This window comes from Neoarius graeffei, chromosome 14 (genome assembly GCF_027579695.1).
Source record: "Neoarius graeffei isolate fNeoGra1 chromosome 14, fNeoGra1.pri, whole genome shotgun sequence".
Taxonomy (NCBI): domain Eukaryota; kingdom Metazoa; phylum Chordata; class Actinopteri; order Siluriformes; family Ariidae; genus Neoarius; species Neoarius graeffei.
In genome coordinates this window covers 70,298,981-70,322,118 of record NC_083582.1, presented here as the reverse complement: position 1 = coordinate 70,322,118, position 23,138 = coordinate 70,298,981, and the positions used below count along the sequence as shown (strand labels likewise).

Genomic DNA, 23,138 nt, shown 5'->3' with positions numbered 1-23,138 from the left:
GACGCCTCCCGAGGGAGGTTTTCTGGGCATGCCCCACCGGGAGGAGACCCTGGAGCAGACCCAGGACACGCTGGAGAGATTACATCTCTCGGCTGGCCTGGGAATGCCTCGGTATTCCCCCGGAAGAGCTGATGGAGGTGGCTGTGGAGAGGGAAGTCTGGACTGCTCTGCTTAGGCTGCTACCCCCGCAACCCGGATCCGGATAAGCGGTAGAAGATGGATGGATGGATGTCATGCATCACATGGTGGGCTTTCCCCGTTTGCGCAAGGCATTGTGGGATACAAATTTGAAACAGGAGAGAAAAATGGAGGACGTGAGTGTGCGAATGAAATGTGAAAGACCGACGACAGTAACGGAAAGCGAGAAGAAAAGACGTTATGTTATATACGAAGGAAAGGAAACACAGGACCAAACTAATAAATATCAGCGCTCAGCGAGCACCTTGCTGTGATCAGCTGTTCGTTTAGCGACAGAATGATGTAACTGTGTTAGTGCACGGGCGCTTATAGGTAAACTTGTGCATGTGCGAACACACGGACTTCCTCTGTCTGCTTGACTGCGCAAAGTGAGCGATTTCATGCACATTTGCTTTAATCCCCTCAAATTAAATAACTTCCCAGCCATAGAATGGCCTGATATTTTGTGAGATATTACAGAAATAAACACATATCACAATGACCACATTTCAGAGGCACCTAAATTTCATCGATTTTATGAAATCGAAAGGCTGTATCGCTTTAAGACTAGTTGGGCTGTACAGGACACTTCAGGATAAACCTGATGCAGAAACTTGACGCACATTCCCTCTGACTTATCTATTATCTGATGTCATTTCAGTTCATTTGAATGCTAATACACTTCTCCCAGTGCTTCATAAGAAGATAAATAGCCTTCAGATACAGTATACTCATCTCCAATGGCAATGCTGAGTCATTACTGCAGACTGCATGGGAAATGTTCTACTCTACTATCAGAGAACGGGGGAAAAGGAGCACTGTGGGAGAGAAACTCCATTCAAGGTCATGCTTTATTCACCACTAAGTGCATTCAGGATCCAAACTCTGCTCAGGGTTCATATGGTGTGTTACTTGGTGTATAGTATTAGCATTTTAATCTATGTCGAAGACATTGTGAGGCTTTCTGGGTTGAGACAAAATAAAACGGAGGCAGATGGATGGATGCTCTTTGGAACACACACACACAAAGAAAACCCCCATCACCAACAAGCAAATCTCTTTGTAAATACACAATAACCATGTATCCATGGTCTCCTCCCAAGCATTTCTGAGATCCTCCAGAGTAGTTCAGCCCTGTTTAATGGATAAGATAAGCCACCTTGTTGCCTAGAGATTAAACAATGTGTGGTCACAATGAATTGAATACATTTTAGCATGTTTAAATCTCCATGTTTTAAACAGCATGACCACAGAGATAAGCAAATATTGCTTGATTATGGATGTGAACGTAGGTTAACGTGAAGACTGAAAATATCTCAGTGTTCATGGATATTATTCAGAGAAAAGATATGGCGACATTGTTGACACTTTTGAATTGGGAAAAAAAGCTGAAGAAAAGCTGCATTACAGGCCTGTAATGGTTCTAGATCATAGAACGGAGGCAGGTATTGAATTTTAAATTCAGTGTCCTGAAGAACAAAAACCAAAAGACAAGCATCGCCGTTCAGTTATGCCGCTTTTCCACTACAAACGCGGCTGAGTTGGGCTGAGCCGTGCGGTGCTGAGTTGGGCTGAGTCGGGCTGAGCAGGGCTGTTGGAGTTGCATTTCGACTACAACCGCGCTGAACCGTGCTGGCTGGAAGTGGGTGGACACATTGGGTGGAGTTAGCGAAAGTGGGTGGACGTCACGTGATGTCGTTAGGTGGCGCAAACAGTGACATCAGTGACCTTTTAAGCGATAGTCTCACGACCTGGATAGTAAACAATAAACATGGAGGACATGGAGTCGTTAGTGTTGCTGGTCTTGGTGCTGTGGCTTGTTGTCACCGACAACGCCAACAGATACTGGCAAGAGCGTATAGATGAGGCGAGGCGCATAAGGCTTCAGAAATTCTCGTAATTCGTAATTATTATTCTTCCAGGTTTACGGTGTTTACAGATCCCAGCGTGCTCGTGGGGCGTGTGTGGGCATGTGAGGACGCTTCTCCTCACCAATCAGTGCACAGGGGAGTGTCTCCTCACGCCCCTAGCCCCACTCGGCTCGGTTTGGCTCGCTTCAGCCCCACTCCAAAACCGTGCGAGTTTTGGGTGCTAAGCAGGGCTGAAGCGAGCTGAGTCGTGCTGCTCTCAGGTAGTCGAAACGCGAGCCGTGTCGGGCTGAAGTGAGCTGAAGCAAGCTGAAGTGAGCTGAAAAAGGGTAGTGGAAAAGGGCCATTAGAGACTGCTTCTTATCTTACAAAGCCCCACAGTTATGGAACAGCCCTCCAAGTAGTGTTCAGGAATCAGACACAGTCTCAGCATTTAAGTCTAGGCTGAAAACATATCTGTTTAGTCAAGTGTTTATGAGGTAAAGGAGTAGATCTGGAGGGTCCTCAGACGTAGAGTGTTTGGTAAACTGGGATGTATGGATGCTGTCAGTCCCCCACTCGCTTGCTCAATAGAGTTTGTTGACGGTGTACTGGCTGGCTGCTTTATGTCCCGGGGCTCCCTCATGCCTGTGTTACCTTCTGGCTCTCCCTTTTTAGTTATGCTGTCATAGTTAGTCTTGCTGGAGTCCCTGCTTGCACTCAGCACAAAATGTATATGAATAACCTGTGTTTTCTCTCTCTTTCTCTTTTTCTCCCTTCCACCCACTCTGCCTGTCCCTCTGAGTTACATGTCAAGCCTGAGATCGAGATGCTGACCTCTTCTGCTCCTCAGACCTGCCTGATCCATCCTGGTGCCCTACGTCTGGCTGGAGTCTCATCACATCACCCCTGTGGAGGACGGCCCCATATGGACAGTCGAAAGTCGGACTTGGAAGACGCCCTGAATGGCTGATGACTTGCTAACTTTAGGACTGCAGTTGTCATGAACAGTTTTGCACTCAAGTTTCCATCAATGAACAGTTTATAACATCAACGAAACTGACTTCATGTTAAAAATGTTATAATCACATTGTCTGTTATCACCCAAATGAGGATGGGTTCCCTTTTGAGTCTGGTTCCTCTCGAGGTTTCTTCCTCGTGTTGTCTGAGGGAGTTTTTCCTCACCACCGTCGCCACAGGCGTGCTCATTGGGAATGGATTAGGGATAAAATTAGCTCGTGTTTAAAGTCATTAAAATTCTGTAAAGTTGCTTTGCGACAATGTCTATTGTTAAAAGCGCTATACAAATAAACTTGACTGCTCTATACACCGGGTTACCAGTTTTTTTATGTGTAAATTACCAACGCTTTTATACATACATATATATTACATTACATTACACTACACTACACTACATGGCATTTAGCAGACACTCTTATCCAGAGTGATGTACAACATGTGTAAAAGTCAGGTACGCTACCATGGGAAGCCATGGCCTAATGGTTAAAGAAGCAGCTTTGGGGCTAAAAGGTTGTCAGTTCGATTCCCTGGATCGGCAGGAATGGCTCTTGAGCAAGGAACCTAACCCCCAACTGGGTATGTTGTACCGTATGTCACTCTGGATAAGAGAATCTGCTAAATGCCATTAATGTAATGTAAAGCAGTGTTGTAGTCAAGTCACTAAACCTCGGGTCTAAGTCCAGACTCAAGTGTCCAAGTCATTAAAAAAAAAGGGAACTGATGCCCAAAACTGAGCCTGGAGCTACACCAGAACCGGTGGACAAAATACCCAAAGAAAGAAAGAGCAAGCATCAATCACACAAAAAGAAAAAGCTCTGGTGAGAAGCAGGAGCCAAAATGCACACAGTGTACTCTGAAACAGAATAGTACACCAAACAACATCTGGACAGAGGTGGTCCTATGGCAGTTATTTTACACTGATGGATAGCAGTGATGACAAATTTGTCTATTGCAACACATGTGCTACATCCAGTACTTTTAAACCTACTGTATGAAGGTCTCCCATGTAGGGGATGTATCCAATAATGTATCGCAACTCAGTCCAACTGAAAAGTGACAATTTTTGTGGGGTTTTTTGTGCTTGTTTTGTCAGGTTTTTCATTCATCATTTTATCATTATGGTGGTTTCATTTGTACATTATCACGTGTGTAAACCACACGTGCACATTTCGATGCATAGAATTTGATTTATAGAGTTTTTATTGTATATTTACTGATTAACTGATTATGAGAAGTTTTCATCCCACATATTGTCAATCATATCAATATAACTGTCAGTGTAATTACTGTCTTCGGTGCTCACAGCAAGGTGCAGACTGATAGCACGGATGAAATCTAAAGTAAAATGGTATAAAAGGCACATTTAAAGACTGATCGATTGGGATGATGCCTTGCTTGAAGATTTGTCACAGTTTTGTGCAAGGAAAAAAAAAAGAAAGTGGTTTTAAGAAGCACAGGAAACTTTACTGAGAATGATGAGTAACTCACCGGTTAATATCCGGATATTCACCGGATATCTACTGTAGGATTTTTACCCATGGGTACATTTCAGTAAGAAAATGGAGACAGGTTTGACATTTCCCAACCAACCAGTAGTCAATTAATGACATTTTAATTCATGACAATTTGTCAAAAATGAATCCATATTAAAAGATGAAACCTTTGTCACATGCACACTCAAGCACAATGAAATTCGTCCTCTGCATTTAACCCATCTGAAGCAGTGAACACACACACAAGTGAGCAATGAGCACACACATACCCAGGGCAGTGGGCTATGGGGTGCCAAGTGTCACCGGGCAAATTTCATGGATGAAATGCATTTTGTCCATCACAGAATGCAAACTTCGTCCATCACGGAATGCATTTCGTCCATCACGGAATGCATTTCGTCCATCACGAAATGCATTTCGTCCACCACGAAATGCATTTCGTCCATCACGAAATGCATTTCGTCCATCACAGAATGCATTTCATCCATCACAAAATGCATTTCGTCAGACAAAATGCATTTCGTCCATCACAGAATGCATTTTGTCATCACAGAATGCATTTCGTCCGACGAAATGCATTTCGTCCATCACAGAATGCATTTCGTCCATCACAAAATGCATTTCGTCGGATGAAATGCATTTCGTCCATCACGAAATGCATTTCGTCCATCACGAAATGCATTTCTTCCATCACAAAATGCATTTCTTCCCACGAAATGCATTTCGTCCATCACAAAATGCATTTCTTCCCACGAAATGCATTTCGTCATCACAAAATGCATTTCGTCGGATGAAACGTATTTCTTTCATCGGACGAAACGCATTTTGTGATGACGATATGCATTCTGTGATGGACAAAATGCATTTCGGCCACGGAATGGGCCCGGTGACACTTGGCACCCCATAGTGGGCAGCTATGCTACAGCACCCAGGGAGCAGTTTGGGGTTAGGTGCCTCGCTCAAGGGCACTTCAGCCCGAGGGTGCCCCATGTTAACCTAACCATTGAACTGTGAATCTTTGGACTGTGAGGGAAACTGGAGCACCCAGAAGAAACCCACGCAGACATGGAGAGAACATGCAAACTCCACACAGAAAGGCCCCCGTCGGCCGTTGGGCTTGAACCTAGAACCTTCTTGCTGTGAAGCAACAGTGCTAACCATGACACCACCATGCTACCCTATTACTCATGCTACCACAGATTACCAATTCTATGTATATCCGCAGAAAGGAGAAAAATAACGAGGGATTTTCATGCCATCACAGGTTTCTAAATGCCAATAAAGAAAAAAAAATATTTCATAGTTATTTTTAAGACAACGCACCAAATAAACCATTTTGATTTTTGTATCACGACATCATTGCCAGTGAAGTTCATCTTCTCAGAACGTTTGACATGCTTCACATTATCCTTTAAAGTGAAATTGTTGACAATATATGTTGACTTGGGGGTGTTTTTTGATTTGGATCAGTGTGTTTGTGTATGTGGGATTTATCAACATCCATTGCGTACGGCTGTGAGGATGCACAAGTGATAAATGCCAATTTTCTTATGAATACTGGTGGTTTTGAAGTACAAATTAAGAACTTGTTCTACCTATGCTCTGATAAACAAAGACCCCAGGACATGTGAAATAAAATCCCACAAAATGTAGAATCCTTAAAGCTAGACGGCCTTTCAATTTCATAAAATCTGTGAAATTTAGTTTGCTCTGAAATATGGTCATTGTGATATATGTTTTTTTCTGTAATATATAAAAAATGGGGTGGCACGGTGGTGTAGTGGTCCGGGTTCAAGCCCCGTGGCCGGCGAGGGCCTTTCTGGGTGGAGTTTGCATGTTCTCCCCGTGTCCGCGTGGGTTTCCTCCGGGTGCTCCGGTTTCCCCCACAGTCCAAAGACATGCAGGTTAGGTTAACTGGTGACTCTAAATTGACCGTAGGTGTGAATGTGAGTGTGAATGGTTGTCTGTGTCTATGTGTCAGCCCTGTGATGACCTGGCGACTTGTCCAGGGTGTACCCCGCCTTTCGCCCATCGTCAGCTGGGATAGGCTCCAGCTTGCCTGCGACCCTGTAGAACAGGATAAAGCGGCTAGAGATAATGAGATGAGATTTCAAAAATATCAGGCTATTCTGTGGCTGGGAAGTTATTTAATTTGAGGCGATTAAAGCAAATAATGTGCATGAAATCACTCGCTTCACGCAGTCAAGCAGACAGAGGAAGTCCGTGTGTGCGCATGCGCAGGTTTCCCTTTGAGCGTGCGCTGACAGTTCCATCATTCTGCCGCTAAATGAACAGCTGATCACACCGAGGTGCTCGCTGAGCGCCGATATTTATTAGTTTGGTCCTGCGTTTCCTTTCCTTCGTATATAACATAACGTCTTTTCTTATGTTTGGATCAGTTAGTCTACTCTAACAGTCATGTTAATCTGTCTTGTTTTGTTTCAGCACGGGATGATAATCGTTTGGTTTCTCATCACAGTCAGGACAATTCCTGGCTGTGATTCGTGTGGTGCTTTTCTTTATGCTGCAATCACAAGTGATTTTCGAAAAGAGAATTTTCACTAACATTGGCCTGAGGCGCACTGTGTTGATCAGGGAGCTGTCAGAGTTTGGACGACATGACCCGCAATCGTTGCTTCAACCTTAAAATGAAGGCGCCAAAAAATAAATAAATAAATAAATAAATAAAATAGTGCACAGTTAGCACACCCTGTCTCTGAGGAACATGAGATGGAACAGCGAAACAAACACACACACACACACACAGCTCCTCGAATCTCCCTCCTGTCTTGTGAAACAGCATGGCCTATGTTTTACTGACCCTGAACAGAGCTTGTACACACACACACACACACACACACACACACACACACACACACACACACACACACACACACACACAGTCCCTCTGTCTGTCTGAAAAAGGTTAGCACAACATTTTAAATCAAGGCTTGACTTGCAGCTAAGAGGATCAACTACATAACCAAGGACAAAAGAAACCATTTGTTCTTGTGATTAGATTAATTAAGTGATGCGAAAGGGCAACATAATAGCAATCAATAGTATTAACTGACAAAACAACTGCTTTAATTCCAGACGCTGTTCTGAGTCTGGCTGATGTGGAATGAAAGCTCATGAGAGACACTATAGCGAGAGAGAGAGAGAGAGAGAGAGAGAGAGAGAGAAGAGAACAAGACAGAAAAGAGAGAGACAGAGAGAGAGAACGAGACAACAAGACAGAGAGAGACAACAAGACAGAGACAGAGAGAGACAGACAACAAGACAGACAGAGACAGAGAGAGACAGACAACAAGACAGACAGAGAAAGAGAGAGAGAGAGAGAGAGAGAACAAGACAGAGAGAGAGAGAGAGAAACAAGACAGAGAGAGACAGAGAGAGAACAAGACAGACAGAGAGAGAGAACAAGACAGAGAGAGACAGACAGACAGACAGACAGACAACAAGACAGACAGAGAAAGAGAGAGAACAAGACTGAGAGAGAGAGAGAACAAGACAGAGAGAGAGAGAGAACAAGACAGAGAGAGAGAGAGAACAAGACAGACCAAGAGAGAGAGAACAAGACAGACCAAGAGAGAACAAGACAGAGAGAGAGAGAGACAGATAGACAGACAACAAGACAGACAGAGAAAGAGAGAGAACAAGACCAAGAGAAAGAGAGAAAGAGAGAGAACAAGCCCGAGAGAGAGACAGACGGAGAGAGAGAACAAGACCGAGAGAGAGAGAACAAGACAGAGAGAGAGAGAGAGAACAAGACACACAGAGAGAGAGAGAGAGAGAGAGAGAGAGAGACAGAGACAGAGAGAGAGAGAACAAGACAGAGAGAGAGAGAGAGAGAGAGAGACAGACAGACAGACAGACAGACAGACAGACAACAAGATAGACAGAGAAAGAGAGAGAACAAGACAAGGAGAAAGAGAGAAAGAGAGAGAACAAGCCCGAGAGAGAGACAGACGGAGAGAGAGAACAAGACCGAGAGAGAGAGAACAAGACAGAGAGAGAGAGAGAGAACAAGACACACAGAGAGAGAGAGAGAGAGAGAGAGAGAGAGACAGAGACAGAGACAGAGAGAGAGAGAACAAGACAGAGAGAGAGAGAGAGAGAGAGACAGACAGACAGACAGACAGACAGACAACAAGACAGACAGAGAAAGAGAGAGAGAGAACAAGACTGAGAGAGAGAGAGAGAGAGAGAGAGAGAGAACAAGACAGACCAAGAGAGAGAGAACAAGACAGACCAAGAGAGAACAAGACAGAGAGAGAGAACAAGACAGAGAGAGAGAGAGACAGACAGACAGACAACAAGACAGACAAAGAAAGAGAGAGAACAAGACCAAGAGAAAGAGAAAGAGAACAAGCCCGAGAGAGAGACAGACGGAGAGAGAGAACAAGACCGAGAGAGAGAGAACAAGACACAGAGAGAGAGAGAGAGACAGACAGACAGATAGAGAGAACAAGACCAAGAGAGTGAGAGAGAGAGAGAGAGAGAGAGAGAGAGTGTGTGAGTGAGAGAGAGAGAGAGAGAGAGAGAGAGAGAGAGAGAGAGACAGAGAGAGAGAGAGAGAGACAGACAAGACAGATAGAGAGAACAAGACCAAGAGAGTGAGAGAGAGAGAGAGAGTGTGTGAGTGAGAGAGAGAGAGAGAGAGAGAGAGAGAGAGAGAGACAGAGAGAGAGAGAGAGAGACAGACAAGACAGACAGAGAAAGAGAGAGAGAGACAGAGACAGAGAGAGGCAGTGAGAAGTAAGGGAATATGTGTTTATGTTAGCTGAGGGAGTTATAAACTCTTTTACAGCAGGTAATTAACTTTCTCAGTGCCTTTCATCTTAGAGTCATGACAAAACCATGACAGATGCTTGCTACAGGTTTTGGGGATGCAGTTAAAAAAATGTGTGGGTAAGGTTTCAAAGTATGGAGGCACAGGATGGTGTAACAACGATCTTACTCTGGAGCTGGGTGACATGGTGACGAGCCTCCCTCCCTCCAGATAGTGGGTTTCTGTGTAACGACTGGCAAAAAGTCCCCTGCAAGACACACACACACACACACACATACGCACGTGAGAAAAGATATACCCAAAATATATCATTTATCTGAGTAAAATTTAAATTAACAAAATAAGTGGTTTAATCATGATTTAATAAGTGGCTTAATAAGAGGAAGAGAAAGACTAAAGATAAGATTTATGGATGTTGTAATAACGTGCTGCTACATTATTTAATTCACTTCCAGCCAAAGACTAAATCATGTGTAGATGCTCGGACTTTCTCGAGAGAAATCTATGAAATCCTTAGAAATCGTTGCGCAAACAACAACAATAAGAATTAGTAATCTAGTTTAACTTTATCAATATAATTTCCTTTAGTATCTTAGTGTTTTCACTACAGCGGCGGCTACAATTATTTTTGACAGCCCATAATTATCGACACCTTTTCAGATTTACCAATAAAAAACAATCTTACAAAGGTGAGTTTCAATTACAACAGTTATTTTTGGTTAATTAATCAACCGGAAGACCCGCCTCGCCCTTTGATCTTGTCATCTAATGACACAGCTCGTTACCTGAGATGGAATTTTTTTTAGTACGATCAGCAGTTTGAGAAAAACCCGGACGTTATCATCGCAGGTAAGCGTGGTGGAAAGATCATGGACATGTTTTTACTGATCAAATTCACCGATATTTCATGATCTCCTCGTCGAAACCTACTTTGTTTCTGACTCTTTCATTTGACAGCCGCCATTCTGTATCTAAGCGCGCATTTGAGAAGTCACGTGCGTGAGGTGTCGATAATAGTGATCACTTTCACCGGTGTCCACCATTATCGACACCCTGTGGAATTAAGTGGCATTTACAACTGTTATGGATCGAGCTTTGTGTAACATTGTTGAAGTAGATGAAGTACTTTAAAAAAATTAAAGTCCTGTGATTCATAACAGAATGGAATGTTTATAGAGTATTTTGGAATCTGATTGCAATAAATAGAATTAGAGCAGAATTAAATTCCTAGCATATTAAAAAAAAAAATTACATGCTTGAAATATTATTCAGATTTTTCTGTTCCGTTCAGAAAAAAAAAATATTTTTTGCAGTTTGTTGTAAATATCTATCACATATTACAATATCAGTAGACATTTTATATTTTGGTTCGAGGAATGACATGCGACCTTTGACCTTGATTTTCATGTGGTTACAATGTCAGTTGCCTGTTGACGTTTATTGGTAAACTACAAAACTAGAAATTAATACAAACAACAGCAAATGATTAACAAAATGTGATCTACAAAAATACTTAGAAAGCAGGTAGAAAGTGGAACAAAAAGATTTTCTGATGCAGGTTAAACATTATCAGTTCATTTGTTTACAAGCATTAGAATTACTTCCTCATTTACGTAAGCACCAACATCGATATATATTAGTGCTGTCAAAAATGTCGCGTTATTAACGCGTTAACTTGACTCAATTTTAACGGCGATAATTTTTTTATCACGAGATTAACGCTCTGTGGCATGATGTAGGCTTTTCATAAGCTTTTGAAACTGCCAGGAACTTGGAACAGAGACTTTGGTTAGAAAACCGATAGCAGCTAGACTGTAATGCCACGCCCCGCACAGCCAGAGTCCTCTGCCCCCCCCTCCAAGAATCAGCGCGGGCAGGGCGCGCTAGTAGAGATGGGATTTATGGCTCTTTGATGGGATCCGCATCTTTGTGATCCGTTCTTTGAAAAGAGCCGTTCAAAAGACTGGCTCATTTGGCTCTTTTTAAATATTTATTCAGTTTTAAGAAGACAGCATCTAAAGAAGCCAGATCCCTCTGAACTGTAAACTCAATGCTATCCCAGAAATCCTTCCTGTAATATGCAAATTTGGCCGCATCTGATTGGACAGCGCGACGCATCAACAGGCAGAAAGTGTAAAAGTACAAAATGTGTTAAGTGAGCTGAAACAGTAAAGATCAGATTCAATGCAATATTTATCAACGAACAACTTAAACTTGATATAATAGTGTACTTTATATTATAATCAAGCATGTCAAGCCTACCGTCACTGTGTAACCTGTCTCTCTTTAGTTGTAGACTAACTCAAACAGTAGATCATTTCACTCATGGTTCTCTTGCTAGCCCCGCGCCGGTGCTCAGCTTAGGGTTCACTTTGCAGTGGCTGTGTCAAGACGTGTTATGCTTTGCAATAAAAAAAAAAACATTGGTACAAAGCAAGCCCATTCACTTTATGCTGATAAGAGAATTACAATGGTTTTTTATGTGACAAAAATGTGCGATTAAATTGCGATTAATCGCGAGTTAACTATGACTGTCGCGACATTAATCGCGATTAAATATTTTAATCGCTTGACAGCATTAATATATTGATATAAAAGATATTTTGTACTAAAGTCAATGTAAAACAAATTTTAAATAAAAACTATGTTTTATTAACTTAATACCACATACCGATTTTTAAAAAAATAAATAATTATCTGGATGTCAATAATTGTGGAACGGTGTCACGTGATCTGACACGCTAAGTATTCAGAAATCAACTCATTTTTTCCCCAGTGGAAGTTTGAGTAATTATTCATGCACAATTTACATATTGAAAGTCTTTTCTAATTTTGCAACAGCCAAAAATGTCGATAATTGTAACCGCCACTCGATTATTATTAATTTGTTTATGGCCACACAGATTTTTTTTTACTTGTATTTACTTATATTTAGTATTATAAGTTTAACAATTAGGAATTTTAATATTACTAGAGTATGTACATTTGTCAGGAATAATGTTGAAAGCCTGAGTTCAGAGCAGCCTCCAAACATGGCCGCTCCAGACTACACTTCCCAAGCATCACAGTGCCCCCCGAAACTAGATTACTAATTATATGACCTGTCACCAATTCACCTGCAATCACTCTGTCTACTCAAACGCTGCTCAAAAACACATTCAGTGCGAAGTATTGTTCTGTGTCATGTACCTGACTTTACCAAGTGGTTTGATTTCTGCCTGACTTCCAGTTATGACCTCTGTTTACATTAGTTCCCAACTTTGTCTTCTTGTCTGCCCTACGTTACTCTGTTTGCTGATCGACTGACCTCCGCCCGTTTTCTGACCATGATTCCTGTTCTCTGATTTGGCTCTGTTTGCAGTTTGCGCCGTACCCGCTCTCCCCTGCAATTGCATCCATAAGTGCCTGCGCCCTGACAATATTTAGCTTTTATATCAGGTGACAAGCCATATTTGTGGAAACCTATTATTATTATTATTATTATTATTATTATTATTGTTGTTGTTGCTGTGAAGGAGGACATGTTCTTGAGAGGATAGTGGCATCTCAATTCCAGGACAATGACCTCTTCGAGTCATTTCAATCTGGTTTTCGTCCTAAACACAGCACAGAAACCGCCCTGGTCAAGATAACCAATGACCTCCTCTGTGCGGCTGACGCTGGACTTCTTTCCACACTTATCCTTCTGGACTTTAGTGCAGTCTTCAACACCATGTCTCATCGGCTTCTTCTCGAGCGACTAGCCAGCACTGGAGTCCATGGAAGTGTTCATCAGTGGTTCACTTCCTACCTCTCTGACAGGACACAATTTGTACAAATATTGAGCTGTAAGTCAGAGAGCTCTCCTGTTCCAAAGGGGGTTCCTCAGGGCTCTATTCTAGGACATCTGCTATTTATCATCTACCTCCTTCCACTTGGCAGTATCCTTAGACAACATAGTGTTCAGTTTCACTGCTACGCTGATGATACCCAGTTTTACATGTTCACCAAACCCACAGCCTCTCTTCCTCCTGCTGCAATCATTGCGTGTCTCCATGACATTGATTTGTGGATGACAATGAACTACTTAAAGCTAAATAGCAGTAAGACTGAATTACGAGTTGTTGGTTCAAAATCAGCTCTTGCAAAAATGGACACATTCACCCTCTCCATTGATGGCTGCACCATACCTTGCTCCACTCAGGTCAAGAGCCTGGGTGTAATATTAGACAATACGCTGTCTTTCAATGCACACATTAACAACATGTCTCACAGTGCTTTTTTTTCCCATCTATTGAACATCTCAAGATTACGCCCAGCCCTCATTCTGCAGAGTGCAGAAGTCCTGATCAGTGATTATGTTACAACTCGCATTGACTATTGCAACTCCATCTTGTCTGGCATCCCAAATAAGCTCCTCCACCGGCTCCAATTAATCCAAAACTCTGCAGCTAGGATCATAACATGTTCAAAATCTATAAGCCATGTAACACCTTTACTCATGCAGCTTCACTGGCTCCGAGTTGCATATCGAGCCCAATTTAAAGTCCTGCTCCTAGTTTATAAGGCCTTATATAACCTTGCTCCCACTTATCTCAGTGACCTCCTTGAGAACTACACCCCTGCCCATTCATTGCGCTCCTCCTCAGCAGGTTTACTAAGAATACCAAGTAGGAACCTCAACACCGTGGGAGAAAGAGCGTTCAGTTACATTGTCCCTAAGCTCTAGAATTCACTTCCCCTTTACATCAGACACTATGAAGCGATTGCAGACTTTAAATGCCACCTAAAAACTTATTTCTTTCAGCTATTCACTGTGACTTGATTTGATTTTACTACTTTGTAAAATTGAGATTTTTCGTTTATTAATACTTTATTAATCGCATTGCGTATTTTTTTGTGAGGGGCGGCACGGTGGTGTAGTGGTTAGCACCGTCGCCTCACAGCAAGAAGGTCCGGGTTCAAGCCCCGTGGCCGACGAGGGCCTTTCTGTGTGGAGTTTGCATGTTGTCCGCGTGGGTTTCCTTCGGGTGCTCCGGTTTCCCCCACAGTCCAAAGACATGCAGGTTAGGTTAACTGGTGACTCTAAATTGACCGTAGCTGTGAATGTGAGTGTGAATGGGTGTCTATGTATCAGCCCTGTGATGACCTGGCGACTTGTCCAGGGTGTACCCTGCCTTTCGCCCATAGTCAGCTGGGATAGGCTCCAGCTTGCCTGTGACCCTGTAGAAGGATAAAGTGGCTACAGATAATGAGATGAGACTTTGTAAAATTGAGATTTTTTGTTTATTAATACTTTATTAATTGCATTGCGTATTTTTTTGTGAGGGGCGGCACGGTGGTGTAGTGGTTAGCACTGTTGCCTCACAGCAAGAAGGTCCGGGTTCGAGCCCTGTGGCCGACGAGGGCCTTTCTGTGCGGAGTTTGCATGTTCTCCCCGTGTCCGCATGGGTTTCCTCCGGGTGCTCCGGTTTCCCCCACAGTCCAAAGGCATGCAGGTTAGGTTAAGTGGTGACTCTAAATTGACCGTAGGTGTGAATGTGAGTGTGAATGGTTGTCTGTGTCTATGTGTCAGCCCTGTGATGACCTGGTGACTTGTCCAGGGTGTACCCCGCCTTTCGCCCGTAGTCATCTGGGATTGGCTCCAGCTTGCCTGCGACCCTGTAGAACAGGATAAAGCGGCTAGAGATAATGAGATGAGATTTTTTTGTGAGGGCGGTGTAGTGGTTAGCACTGTCGCCTCACAGTAAGAAGGTTCTGGGTTTGAGCCCAGTGGCTGATGGGGGCCTTTGTGTGGAGTTTGCATGTTCTCCCCGTGTCTGTGTGGGTTTCCTCCGGGTGCTCCGGTTTCCCCCACAGTCCAAAGACACGCAGGTTAGGCTAATTGGTGGCTCTAAATCGACTGAGTGTGAATGGTTGTTTGTCTCTATGTGTCAGCCCTGTGATGATCTGGCGACTTGTCCAGGGTGTACCCCGCCTCTCACCCATAGTCGGCTGGGATAGGCTCCAGCTTGCCCACGACCCTGTACAGGATAAGCGGTAATGGATGGATGGATTATTATTATTATGTGGACGGTTTTTGCGACAGAAAAAAGATATGGAGGACAGGAGGAGATGGAGGGACATTATCCGCTGTGGCAACCACTAACGGGAACAGCCAGAAGAAGAAGAAGACGAAAATGAGTGGTTAAATTAATACACGTGTGTCTGATTAATCTTAACAGACTCATTCCCTGTGTCCGAAATCACTCCCTACTCACTATATAGGGCATTATATAGTGGGGACACCATTTTGCAGTGCTGTCTGAAACCTTAGTGAGGATTATTACACCCTATATACAGTAGTGCACTCAAAGTATCCCACAATGCATCACGAAAAGTAGTGTACACCCGATGGTCACTAACCAAAGCAACATATCCCATCATTCATTATGGTCACGCTGAAAGAAATCAAATTAAAAGTCTCAAATTTGATTTAATAAAAGGCAGCGGCAAAGAAGAAAAAAAAGGATTCAGCCTTGATTTAAAAGAACTGAAAGCTGCAGGTACTTTGTATTGATTAATGTGGGAAATACGCTCAGTATAATATGGATTTATTACAAAAACACATGCATGTATTTATTATTTTGAAACCCACCAGCCGACTGATTTGGCACGTTTTAATTGTGCGACAGTAATGGCGTAAATAACGGCACGACAGAGTAGTGTCTGAAAGCGTTTTTTCATTTTACCAATGAGCTCACTATATAGTCCTCTATATACAGTAGTAATTTCCTACATAGGGAGTAGGGAGTAGTGAATGAGTGAGTGATTTTGGACACAGGGACCGTCTCCTGGATCCAGTCAACCAGAACAACTAGAAGAGTGGATGTGATGACTTTCAATAACAAGAAGAACAATTGCTGCTTGGGTTCCTTGTCATCTGGTTTAATAGCAGACCAGCTACCAAGAGAGCTATGGATTTATTCCAGGTTGATTTACTACAGTAATATGACAAATACAGAGCACTGATGTGCATGTACAGTTGCGGATGGTTTATGCAGAATAATTGGCATCACATGCAAAGTGGAAAGACAGAACGCCATGCAAATGAGGTTTCTGTTTGGTGATGTCAAGTTCGGATTTTAAAGAGACTTCTGGAAGGATAAATCTGACACATATAAAGATGGACGCCAAATTAAAGGAAAAACCAGTGGCTCTGTTCAGCTGTAGGGCATTTTGTTGATGTGGATCAGCAACAAATGCAAATACAGGATTATCCATATGCTGGATGAATGTGCGCATGTGTGTGTGTCCATGACATAAATCAAGACAAGAAGCCTTTATTTATCACACGTACACTCAAGCGCAGACTTACGCACAGTGAAATTCCTCCTCTGCATTTAACCCATCTGAAGCAGTGAACACACACACATACCCAGAGCAGTGGGAAGCTATGCTACAGCACCCGGGTAGCAGTTGGGGGTTAGGTGCCTTGCTCAAGGGCACTTCAGCCCAAGGCCACCCCACGTTAACCTAACTGAATGGGAAAACCAGAGCACCCAGAGGAGGCCACTGGGCTCGAACCCAGAACCTTCTTGCTGTGAGGCGACAGTGCTAACCACTACACCACTGTGCTGTCATCACATAACTCCATGAAAGTAGGAGCAGTTTCACAGGAGGGTATGAGATGATATCTCTATTTTTCTGGACTATTCATAAGGACACGAGGTCGGGTTTTCAGCTCCTTGTTATACCCGATGTAGAAAGCAAACAAAAATTTTTCCATCAAACAGCAAATTGACACACAGATCCTACTGACATAAACCTTACAGGAAAGTCGAATGTCAGTATTGTGGAGAAATTGTTTCTGAGACAGCAAGATCCAACACCCCGAAGCAGAACAATTATGCTGTTAAACAGGATAAATTAATGAAATCGCATAACTCCTTTACAGCAGGGCATCCAAGTCTACCAGGGATCCAGAGAGAGGTTAACTGGGGTAATACAGCATCCACAGGTAGGAGTGAAGACCTGGGGGCTTACTGTATGATCTCAGACTTCTACGATTCTTATTAACAATCCATTAAAGACCTCGATTGTCTACAGAGGCCGACTCGGTATTGCAGCATGGCCATAATGCCTTTGATTTATAGCCTTAAAAACATGACCATATGAGCTGTCGTGTAGCCGAGTGGCTAAACCCAGAGTTTCTGAAGGAATAAAGTGAAGGCTCTATCTCTCTCCCAGTCTGGTCATTAAATACAGAAAGTCTCCGTGGTTGTCTGAATCCAAATCAAGCATATCCTCTCCTCAGCAACATGTGTTTCTCCATAACTGTGTCTACTTAGTAATATGCAGACTGAGAAGGCGACAAAACAATGAACAAATAAAAAAATTATGACTAATGCTGAGAGAGGCGAAATCTTTGACTCTCACGCTCGGCCACTGGGCAGCTCATATGCTCTTGTTTTTAAGGTTATGAGTCAGAGGAAAATGCTGTACCGAGGCTTAATTTTATTAGAGCTCATGCAGAGTTCAGCTGAACGCGGCATGGTGTAAATCAGACCCAAACAAACATCCGTGGACTACAGTTCAGCCAGGACGTTTTTGGTGTAAATTACAATCTGTTTGTCAGTTATGAATGGCTCTGGACCTACCTGGATATGACACGCTGATGTATTACCAGTGACACATTTATACACGTTCAGCATTTATATTCCTTGAGTTTTCCAATTTTTTAAAAAATATTTGAAAAGCGTACTCGAAAATAAGCGAAATAAATCTACTCCACTGAGGTGGTACCATCAAGGAGACATTGTTTAGCCCTTTTAGCAGAAGGGAACCATCAGGGCCTTCTAGGCCTTCAGAGAAGGCCCAAACATATCAGCATTTCAAATATTATATTTAATTTCTTTCATTCTTTCATCCACACGAACGGAGCAGGAGTCTGGTTCGCATTGCCGGCAGTAAGTCAGACCTGTTCCCAGTGCATGTTGGACTCCGTCAGGGCTGCCCTTTGTCACCGGTTCTGTTCATAATTTTTATGGACAGAATTTCTAGGCGCAGCCAGGGGCCGGAAGGAATCCTGTTTGGGAACCACAGGATTTCATCTCTGCTTTTTGCGGATGATGTTGTCCTGTTGGCTTCTTCAAACCAGGACCTTCAGCATGCACTGGGGCGGTTTGCAGTCGAGTGTGAAGCGGCTGGGATGAGAATCAGCACCTCCAAGTCCGAGGCCATGGTTCTCGACCGGAAAAGGGTGGCTTGCCCTCTCCAGGTTGGTGGAGAAGTCCTGCCTCAAGTGGAGGAGTTTAAGTATCTCGGGATCTTGTTCACGAGTGAGGGAAGGAGGGAGCGTGAGATCGACAGGCGGATCGGTGCAGCCTCCGCAGTGATGCGGTCGCTTTACCGGTCCGTCGTGGTGAAGAAGGAGCTGAGCCAAAAGGCGAAGCTCTCAATTTACCGGTCGATCTACGTTCCGACTCTCACCTATGGTCATGAGCTTTGGGTAATGACAGAAAGAACAAGATCGCGGATACAAGCGGCTGAAATGAGTTTCCTTCGCAGGGTGGCTGGGCGCTCCCTTAGAGATAGGGTGAGAAGCACAGTCACTCGGGAGGAGCTCGGAGTAGAGCCGCTGCTCCTCCACATCGAGAGGAACCAGCTGAGGTGGCTCGGGCATCTTTTTCGGATGCCTCCTGGACGCCTCCCTGGGGAGGTGTTCCAGGCATGTCCCCCCGGGAGGAGGCCCCGGGGAAGACCCAGGACACGCTGGAGGGACTATGTCTCTCGGCTGGCCTGGGAACGCCTCGGTGTTCTTCCCGAGGAGCTGGCCGAGGTGTCTGGGGAAAGGGAAGTTTGGGCTTCCATGCTTAGACTGCTGCCTCCGCGACCCGGTCCTGGATAAGCGGAAGAAGACGAGACGAGACATTCTTTCATAATTTCATGATAATTATTCTCTTCTAACTCTAATTCGGCCTCATTTTCTATTAAATTTGCTTCAGAAATGAAAGGGTTACTGTCGTGGAAACATTAAAACAGAGTTATCCAGTGAGATTGTTTTGTTTGTTGTGTCTAGGCTGAGAAAAAAGTTTTGAGCCGGCTCACTCATTGGTTCCGACTTCATTGCCGGGACAGAAGGCCATGGCAGGGTATGTTTATGTAGGAAGTGACAGATGAATTAACTAATCAGATTTTGATTTATATTGAGAGGGACCAAAAATTTATCACCCTAGGTCTTCTTGAAAGCCAGTGCTATCGAGAGCAAGTAGCACAGGCTAACGACTGAGAAACTAAGATTTCTGTCTCCAGACTCTTCTTCCACACACATGTCGCAATTTCATATGAATAAAGTAATAAAGTTTTTTTCGTGAACTTCCTCAAATGCCTCTATTGTAAAATATGTTGGGTTCCGTTAATGGTTCCACTATTGCTACACCTACTTAGATCAAAAGGTGCAGGCTATCTGCTGGTACCTCGTATAGTGAAGGCTACATCAGGGGGCAGAGCCTTTTCTTACAAAGCCCCACAGTTATGGAACAGCCTTCCAAGTAATGTTCGGGAATCAGACACAGTCTCAGCATTTAAGTCTAGGCTGAAAACATTTATGTTTAGTCAAGCCTTTTGTTAATGGTGTTTATGAGGTAAAGGAGTAGATCTGGAGGGTCCTCAGACATAGAGTGTTTTGGTAAACTGGGATGTATGGATGCTGTCAGTCCCCACTCGCTTGCTCACTCGAGTTTGTTGACGGTGTAGTGGCTGGCTGCTTTATGTCCCGGGGCTCCCTCATGCCTGTGTTACCTTCTGGCTCTCTCCTTTTAGTTATGCTGTCATAGTTAGTTGCCGGAGTCCCTGCTTGTACTCGGTGCAATATGTATACTGTTCCTACTTATTCAGGTGACATTGGGCATACCTAACAACCTGTGTTTTCTTTCCCTCCCCCCCACCCCAAATCTGTCCCTCTGAGTTACATGGAGTCAACAGGAAATCTTTTGGTGGAGAGGGTGGAGACCTCGACTGGCTATCGTAGCCTGCAGGGAATCGGCCGTCAGACATTCTGTCGCATGTCCCAGACCCGGTGAAATGTAACTGAATTGTCTTGGCCAGCCCTAAGGGTCCCATCTGCATCTCATCATTGCTGAGGAGTGTGCTCCCATCACCCAATCAAGCATCCAGCCAGAGCAGGTCATGATATATTTTTTACCATATTAACATGCCATTGTTGTGTGTTATGCCTGATGTAAAGACTCTCGTCTCTGCGAGCCTACCATACAGATTTAATACTTGTCATTTTTAGGGCATACCTAACAACCTGTGTTTTCTTTCTCTCTCCCCCCCCCCCATCTGTCCCTCTGAGTTACATGTTGATCCTGGGATTGAGATGCTGGCCTCTTCTGCCCCTCGGACCTGCTTGATCCATCCTGGTGCCCTGTGTCTGGTCGGAGTTTTATCGCACCGCTCCTGTGAAGGACGGCCCCATGAGGACAGTTGAGGGTTATACCTGTTAAAACTGTTAATATTATAGTCAGGCTGTCTGTTGTTGCCCAAATGAGGATGGGTTCCCTTTTGAGTCTGGTTCCTCTCGAGGTTTCTTCCTCATGTCGTCTGAGGGAGTTTTTCCTTGCCACCGTCGCCACAGGCTTGCTCATTGGGGATAGATTAGGGATAAAATTAGCTCATGTTTTAAGTCGTTCAAATTCTGTAAAGCTGCTTTGCGACAATGTTTATTGTTAAAAGCGCTATACAAAAAAACTTGACTTGACTTGACTATTGCTGGGTTTCGGTCACGTGACTTTTCTTAGCGGTTTTAGCAGAAGTGAAATAGCTGGTGGTCTAAACGGCTGCCATAGCGCAAACAACTAGCGATAAGTTATCAGAGTATACTCATAATCTAGAAGCCACTGCTTGCTTTAGATACATTCAGAAGATTGCTATGCGCAATAGAATCCACTCCTACAGTCTGGGAAAGAAGGATTTGTCATACGATCTCGAAAACTACCCTCCAGTCAAGTTCCCCGACATCTCGAACTATCTGGTGTTGCAGACGTCCTTCTACACCGCAAAACAGATGAAAGCGTGGAAGAGTACAGAGGCTTACGACTTTTTTGTATGTGGCTGAGTAAAGGACCTCGCTATCAAGTCACTGCCGAATGAATCCTGGATTGTTTTTGCCCGTGTAAGTATGTTTTTTTTAAGCTTTTCATTCGTGTCTTTACAACAAAGCGCTGCAAGTTGAAGTGTAAACAAACAACAGTTGTCTTGATTCTCACTTGTGTTGGCTCTTATCTCTCAGCTAAATCATTCACAAAGATCATCAGAAACCCCTTTAAAGACCTGGATCTTAGTTAAACAAGATGGAGAAGTGATCACGGCGCATTGTAACTGTACGGCTGGGGAAGAATTTTGTCGCGACCTTCATGCATATGGACTTTGTGAGGAGTAAATAAAGAAACAGCTGGGAGCTTTAGTGTTTCGTGATTAAAAAAACTACTGTAAAATAACGACACATAGCAAGAAAAGTGCTTGGAAAAAACACTAAGGACAGAGCTGAGAGGGAAATACAAACCTTTCACCAAGTGATCACTGCAAACTCGAGCACGCTTCGACTCGGCTCCCTTCGATTTCGCCGAGAGGTTCAAAAGCCACCTTTCTCTACGTCTTTTTGTGAAATCCTGTGTTCGTTTACCCTTTTTTATTAGTTCACGGTGAACCCTGAAGAAACTTTTATCAGTTTCACAGTTTGATTGATTCGAACAACCTAAAACAACGCAAGCGTAAGGCATTTTTCATGCGAGCAATGCACCTTCTCCGTACAAACGCTTTGTCAGCTGAGCTTTGGTAGACCACCAGCTAAAGTTTTGAATGACTAATGAGGCGGATGTGATGTCACGTGAAACCCAAGAATTGTTTCTAATGGGGTGTTAATTAGCATAATACACCTGTGGACATTATCGTGCTTGGGAAGTCTGGAAAGGGGTAAGCTGGCTTCGTGAATCCTGCATGGACAGTATTCATTAATAGAGAATATTTTTTTATTTTCCCAAGATATGAGGGGTTTTTTTTATGTAAGAATGTTTTGACACATCCGCTGTTTGTATTGGATCAAATATGTAAATTAGCATTGTAAAGTTAAGTGTGAAAAGTCGAGTGTTTCTCTCAATATCCGAGTAGCCATTTGGCTGCATGCTAAATAATGTATTATGTTCAGTAGGGATGCCAGAATGCTTTCCCCTGTTTCCGTGTGTTCACAAGCCCTGCCATTCATTGTTTTCCAGAATAAATCCTGACAGATCAACTCTTCTCGTCCTCTGCATCATCTATTCACACAGAGACTTTTAGTTATTATTAGAGTAACTGACTGGTTATAGTCGGTTACACACACTCACTTCGGTAGTTTTCACTCAGACTTAAGTATTAATTTCCATGTGTAATTTACTTACTTTTAAAATCAACATCGACAGCTGCACACAACGGCGCAACCTGACATCCTGTTGCTAATCCCTTGCAAAATCCTTTGCCCTGTTGCTTTTTTGGTGTATCTGGCTAAGTTTTAGCTGAGCTCAAGTCCCAGGTCTAATAGTAACAGTTCGCCACTGCCCTTTAGTATGCATCTTTACACCTTTAAAATAATTTATAGTACATAACTGGATCTTTAGGACGACGTACAAGCTTTACTCTAAAAGCTAATTAAACGTCCACCACATGAACCTCCCCAGGTAAAGGATTCAGATTAAAGTTATAAAACATATACCCCTAAGGGTACGAGTCCAGCAGCAAAGAAAAGTGCAGTTTGGTACCTTTATATCAGTGAGAGCATCATATTCAGGATCAAAACTCTCACACAAA

General features: G+C 43.4%; 1 protein-coding gene across 1 annotated transcript in view; it reads right to left on the bottom strand.

The window, feature by feature from the left end:
* LOC132898574 (disintegrin and metalloproteinase domain-containing protein 12-like) overlaps positions 1-23,138 on the bottom strand; it is a 326,512-nt gene that overhangs the window by 168,343 nt on the left and 135,031 nt on the right. Inside the window, exon 4 of the mRNA XM_060940283.1 lies at positions 9,501-9,579. Within this exon, the coding sequence (XP_060796266.1) occupies positions 9,501-9,579 (79 nt within the window). The remainder of the gene's footprint in view (positions 1-9,500; positions 9,580-23,138) is intronic.